Genomic DNA, 5,929 nt, shown 5'->3' with positions numbered 1-5,929 from the left:
TTAGTGTATTATTACTCACACAGAGTAAAGCAATCTTGGGTTCTTTGTATGCGCTATTACAATTACCTGATAATTGTGTTTTGGTTTATTTTGCTTTAACCTATGACATAAAAAAACTTCAAAATAATATATGATAATTATAAACTATAAATTTATTCTATTGAGAGATTTTTTTATGTAAATTATCCTACTGCTTCCCCCCAACATTTAGATTATTTTAAAATGAATATTGTTTCTGGCCACTTTGAAATGGCTGCCAAGCTCATCCCACTGATGACATCATGATCTGGTCTGCATATGGCATCCAATCACAAAAGGCTCACTAGTTGGATTGAACAGACTGTCATTGCTATTCAGCAGAGTGCCTAGATGCAGCCCAGATCATGATTTCATCAGTGGGCTGAGCTTGGCAGCAATTTCAAGGTGGTAAGAGACAATATTCATTTTAAAATAACTTTTTTACTGTTCCTGCTGCATGATATAGAAAAGGTGCAGGAGGCTATTTGCAGCTTAATCTAAGGTGAGACTTTAAGATGACTAAGGTGTAGACTGTCCCTTTAACTCCTGCAAAGTCTGCTATAGAGCAGCAATTAACTACTGGGAGCTAGCTGAATATATCTGGTGAGCCAATGACAAGAGGCACATGTGTGTAGCCACCAGTCAGCTCTCAGTAGTACATAAGTTTGTTAACAGAAGTGAAATTAAAAGTGTCATACATTTACACATTCTATCTGAATCATGAAAGTGTAATTTCCTATCCCTTTAAGTATGATTTAAGTTACATAAAATGTCTGTGTATAAAGTCTTGCTGGTGATTAATAATCTGGGTTGGTGTAGGTCGGGGTTATAATTTGATATTGTTTTATGTACTGTTAAAGGGACAGTCAATAATAAACTTAAATGGATTGAATAGAACATGAAATTTCAAACAACTTTCCAATTTACTTATATTATCAATTGTGCTTAGTACTCTTAGTATCCTTTGTTAAAGAGTAATCCTAGGTGAACTCAGGAGCGTGCACGTATCTTCAGACAGCAGAGTTTTCAAGAACATTTATAGCATTGTTATACATAGTTACAAACACTGCTGCAGAGTGCTAAATACACGTGCACGCCCCTAAGCTCATAATATCAGCCTCCTAGGTTTACTCTATAACTAAGGATACCAAAAGAACAAAGCAAATTAGATAATAGAAGTAAATTGGAAAGTTGGGTAAAATTGCTGCTCTGAGTTATCAGCGTTTAAATTTCACTGTCAGATTTGGCTTCTCTCTTTGATGATTTTTTCCTTGTTATTCTGTGATATTGTGTTTTTAATTAGACAAAAAACACAAAATACTGGTCTGGATTACAATCGCTTTTATTTGCATGAAAAAACATTGTATATCATTATATAGTAAACAGCAGCATTACATGATATATGCACACAATGGTATAAATATACCCAACACTTGTGCTCTTGATACAAAGGGATTTATCAGACATATAATGTCCCCTTTATATATACAGTATGTGCTATTATCAGTTCTTGTGGCTTCTAACTAACATGACAACAGCTAACAGACATAATATCAAGTTACAGAACATGACATACATATTACATACCCAGTATACATGTAGGTTATAGTAGCCATTTAAATTAAACTGATTATGATCACATGACACACATATTACATACCCAGTATACATGTAGGTTATAGTAGCCATTTAAATTAAACTGATTATGATCACATGACATACATATTACATACCCAGTATACATGTAGGTTATAGTAGCCATTTAAATTAAACTGATTATGATCACGTATGTACCGGTTACTGATATTGTGTCTCATTAAATAAAATCAGTTCCCCCTCAGTAATTCCTCTGGTATATAACATGTACAATGCTAAGCATCTATTGCTATAAGAAAAGGTTTATCCACATGATGTGCACATTAAATATATCTCCCAGACGTTAATCATTTGAGACTGATGTTCTTGTTTATATAATTCTCTAACACTCTATTCATATAAAGACTCCTTTATTCTGTAAATGTAATTATTTCCTCCCCTATGTAAAACAAACGTACAACTCTTAACACTGGAATATTAATAAACAACACTGGGGGTGATTTGGTGGTGAATGGCTGTGTAAACTGGTCAGTATGAGGACAGATCTGTATATTCCTGTGTGGTGTTTGTATTCTATCCCATTGATATGAGAGAAACTGAGGTGCACATATATAGAGGAAAAAAGGACAGCAGGAGAGCACTTCCAATCTGGGGCTTTTATAACTGGAATTAGAAAGTATTATTTACAATAACATCTAATGTGATGCTTCTATTTAGAGAGTTTTTTGTCTTTAGGATAATTATAAAGAGGTTGTACACTGTGTATATAAAGTTTGTGTGTAAATATTTGGTGTTTTGTGATATCCGATTTCAATAAAAAACCTTTTTTCCACTTTCTAAACATGTGAAAGGTTTCTTCCCTTGTGAATCCTTTCATGATTTCTCAGATGACTCTTTAGTGTAAAACATTTTCCACACTCTGTACATGTGAAAGGCTTTTCCCCTGTGTGAATCATTTCATGTTTTCTCAGATTACTCATATGTGTACAACATTTTCCACACTCTGTACATGTGAACGGCTTTTCCCCTGTGTGAATCCTTTCATGACTTTTCAGATCACCCTTTCGTGTAAAACATTTCCCACACTCTGTACATGTGAAATGCTTTTCTCCTGTGTGAATCATTTCATGATATTTCAGATTATTTATTTGTGTAAAACTTTTCCCACACTCTGTACATGGGAAAGGCTTTTCCCCCGTGTGACTCTTTTCATGACTATTTAGATGACTCTTTTGTGTAAAACATTTCCCACACTCTGTACATGTGAAAGGCTTTTCTCCTGTGTGACTCCTTTCATGATATTTCAGACTACTGTTTTGTGTAAAACTTTTCCCACATTCTGTACATTTGAAAGGCTTTTCTCCTGTGTGACTCCTTTCATGACTTTTCAGATAACTATTTAGTGTAAAACATTTCCCACACTCTGTACATGTGAAAGGCTTTTCTCCTGTGTGAATTCTTTTATGAGTTTTCAGACTATTTATTTGTGTAAAACTTTTTCCACACTCTGTACATGTGAAAGGCTTTTCTCCTGTGTGAATCCTTTCATGCTTTTTCAGATTACTCATATGTGTAAAACTTTTTCCACACTCTGTACAGCTAAATGGTTTCTCCTCTGTGTGGGTCCTTTCATGAGCTATAATTTTTGTCATTCGTATAAAACATTTTCCACACTCAGGACACGTGTTTGACTTCTTACCTGTGTGAATTGTGTGGTGTTCTAGGATATGTGAATTAAATGTAAAGCTTTTCTCACATTCTGTACATTTGAAAGGTTTCTCCTTTGTATGAATCATTTGGTTAGACTGTAGACGTTTCTCTTCTATAACATTTTTTGAAAACTCAGTAAATGTTTGTGGTTTATCCTCAGGGATCTTTTCACTAGATAAGTCATAAATCTTGTCCTCTTGTTTGATGACTAAATTACTCTCTGTACATAATGATTGCTGTCCAGTTCCTGACAATTCATCATCTTCTTTAAATATCTGCTGTGATTTCCCCAATGTTTGTGAATAGTCATTAGTGTCTACGACTATTGGAGTCTGTGGTATCATTCTTTTTATGTCTACATAAAAAGAAATGAAATAAAGACAAACAATATTTATTCTTTATAATATAATCCATCTTAATAAAAAATCATATTATTCTTTTATAAGCAACAAAATGTCTTCTGTTTTGTGTTTATTTTTAAATACATTTACCTGTAAATCACAAATTTAAAAAATGGTGACAAAGAATGTTGCATAATGTTCTCAGCCAGGGAACAAGTACATCTATATTCTGGGCAAGAGAGGTGGCATCCACCATCCTCATTTAACATTGCACAAGCAACTGCACATACAGCCCTGCCTGACTCATGCTCAATAAGTTGGGTGAGAATATGATGTCTTATTCATCACAGACTATTAATCAGTTTGAGATGTTTTGAGAGGGTAAGGAGGAGTGATTTTACAATACTTTTAAGCTTTCAGCTTTGGTTGTTTAATTTATATAAACAGCCAAAAACTTTATTAGTTTAATAATATTTACTGCAAAATTAAGCACACAAATCAGGGGTGGTTCTGGGGTGGGGAACACTCACTGGGAACAAGGTAGTAATTAAAGTGTAGTTATGGGTGTTCCATGAGCAAGGTCAGGGCAGGGGAAGGTGGAGTTGCAGGTATTCTGAGTAATGAACCAGGTCTGGGGGTGAGGTTAAGCAGTTGTTGGACATGATCTGTCTAAAAGCACAGAGGGGGGTAGTATGTTTTACCCTCCTCCTCAGTCCAATATCAATTGCTTCTTCTTTATAACGTCACTGATACAAATGTTCTAAAAGATGCAGATATAAATATAATAGTTTATATTTGTTTAATGAGTGATCTATTCTATTTTCCCAGTAAATAAAGTCAGCATAATATCTATTTTACTCACCTAACACATATGAGTTCATGCTGATAACAGGCTCCAATGTCTGTGCTCAGGAAGAAGGTTCCCTTATTCACTCCAGTTACATCAATACCTGATATCTCTCAGTGCTCTGGTCGTGTCTGTAAAAAGTATATTAAATGGTTTAGACAGATAATAATAAATAATGGTTCTGATTAACTGTACGTATGGTATAATTAAAGGCACACATAACAATTCATGTGATACAGATCAGCTGTTTAGGTTATTACATATGTGCTATTGATTCAGCACAAGCATTTAGTACAGTTAGTTCTGTATGTGTTATAATTGCCCCTTAAAGGGATATTAAAGTCCAAATTAATCTTTCATGATTCAGATAGGGCATGTCATTTTAAACAACTTTCTATTTTACTTTTATCACCAAATTTGCTTTGTTCTCTTTGTATTCTTAGTTGAAAGATAATCCTAGGAGGCTTCTATGCTAATTTCTAAGCCCTTGAAGGCTGCCTCTTATCTAAATGCATTTGACCTTTTTCACAGCTAGAGTGTGTTAGTTCATGTGTTTCATTCAAATAACATTGTGCTCATGCACGTGGAGTCAGCGCTAATTGCCTGAAATGCTGTCAAAAGAACTGAGATAAGGAGGTAGTCTGCATAAGCATAGATACAAGGTAATTAGAGGAAAAAAGTATAATTCTATAATAGTGATGATTATGCAAAACTGGGGAATGGTAAATAAAAGGGATTATCTATCTTATTAAACAATAACATTTTGGGTGTTTACTATCACTTTAAATATGAATCTTCCCAGATCTATACAACATAATGGTAGAAAATCTATTTAAGTGGGGCCATATCACAACTTTACAAATATATTATAATCTTTATTTTCTATCGTTTATATGAAACAATATTTTATTCTGAAATATTTTTTAAATATAATTTATTTAAATAGAAGTTAAATTGGATACTGCAGTATTGGTATTGTACTTCCTACTAATTCTCACTGTCAGACATTTTGTCATGTGCTCCACCCCCAGTACTTTAACTTCTCTTGGTCAATGCTGAGTTGTCTTAAATCACACTGCAAGGGTATGTGGGAGAGATAGGCACTAACAAGTTCATTTTAATTGTTATATTAGATATAAAAAAGAAAACATAAATGATGCTTACCTGATAATTTCCTTTTCTTCCATTGGAAAGAGTCCACAGCTACATTCATTACTTTTGGGAAATAAGAACCTGGCTACCAGGAGGAGGCAAAGACACCCCAGCCAAAGTCTTAAATACTCGTCCCACTTCCATCATCCCCCAGTCATTCTGCCGAGGAACAAGTAACAGTAGAAGAAATATCAGGGTGAAAAAAGGTGCCAGAAGAATAAAAAGACGCCCCCACTTAAGAAAACGGGTGGGAAGCTGTTGACTC

General features: G+C 34.3%; 1 protein-coding gene across 1 annotated transcript; it reads right to left on the bottom strand.

The window, feature by feature from the left end:
- Positions 1-1,344: 1,344 nt before the first annotated feature.
- LOC128644023 (gastrula zinc finger protein XlCGF28.1-like) lies at positions 1,345-4,696 on the bottom strand. Its single transcript, XM_053696786.1, has 2 exons — positions 4,528-4,696; positions 1,345-3,679 (listed from the first exon to the last, which is right to left on the bottom strand). Exons 1-2 carry the CDS (start codon positions 4,544-4,546, stop codon positions 2,451-2,453), a joined length of 1,248 nt encoding a protein of 415 aa, XP_053552761.1. The 5' UTR covers positions 4,547-4,696; the 3' UTR covers positions 1,345-2,450.
- Between the last annotated feature and the right edge of the window lie 1,233 nt (positions 4,697-5,929).

The sequence above is a fragment of the Bombina bombina genome, unplaced genomic scaffold (assembly GCF_027579735.1).
Source record: "Bombina bombina isolate aBomBom1 unplaced genomic scaffold, aBomBom1.pri scaffold_1120, whole genome shotgun sequence".
NCBI lineage: Eukaryota > Metazoa > Chordata > Amphibia > Anura > Bombinatoridae > Bombina > Bombina bombina.
Note: the sequence above shows the minus strand (reverse complement) of the source record. Positions and strands in the feature narration are given on the sequence as shown.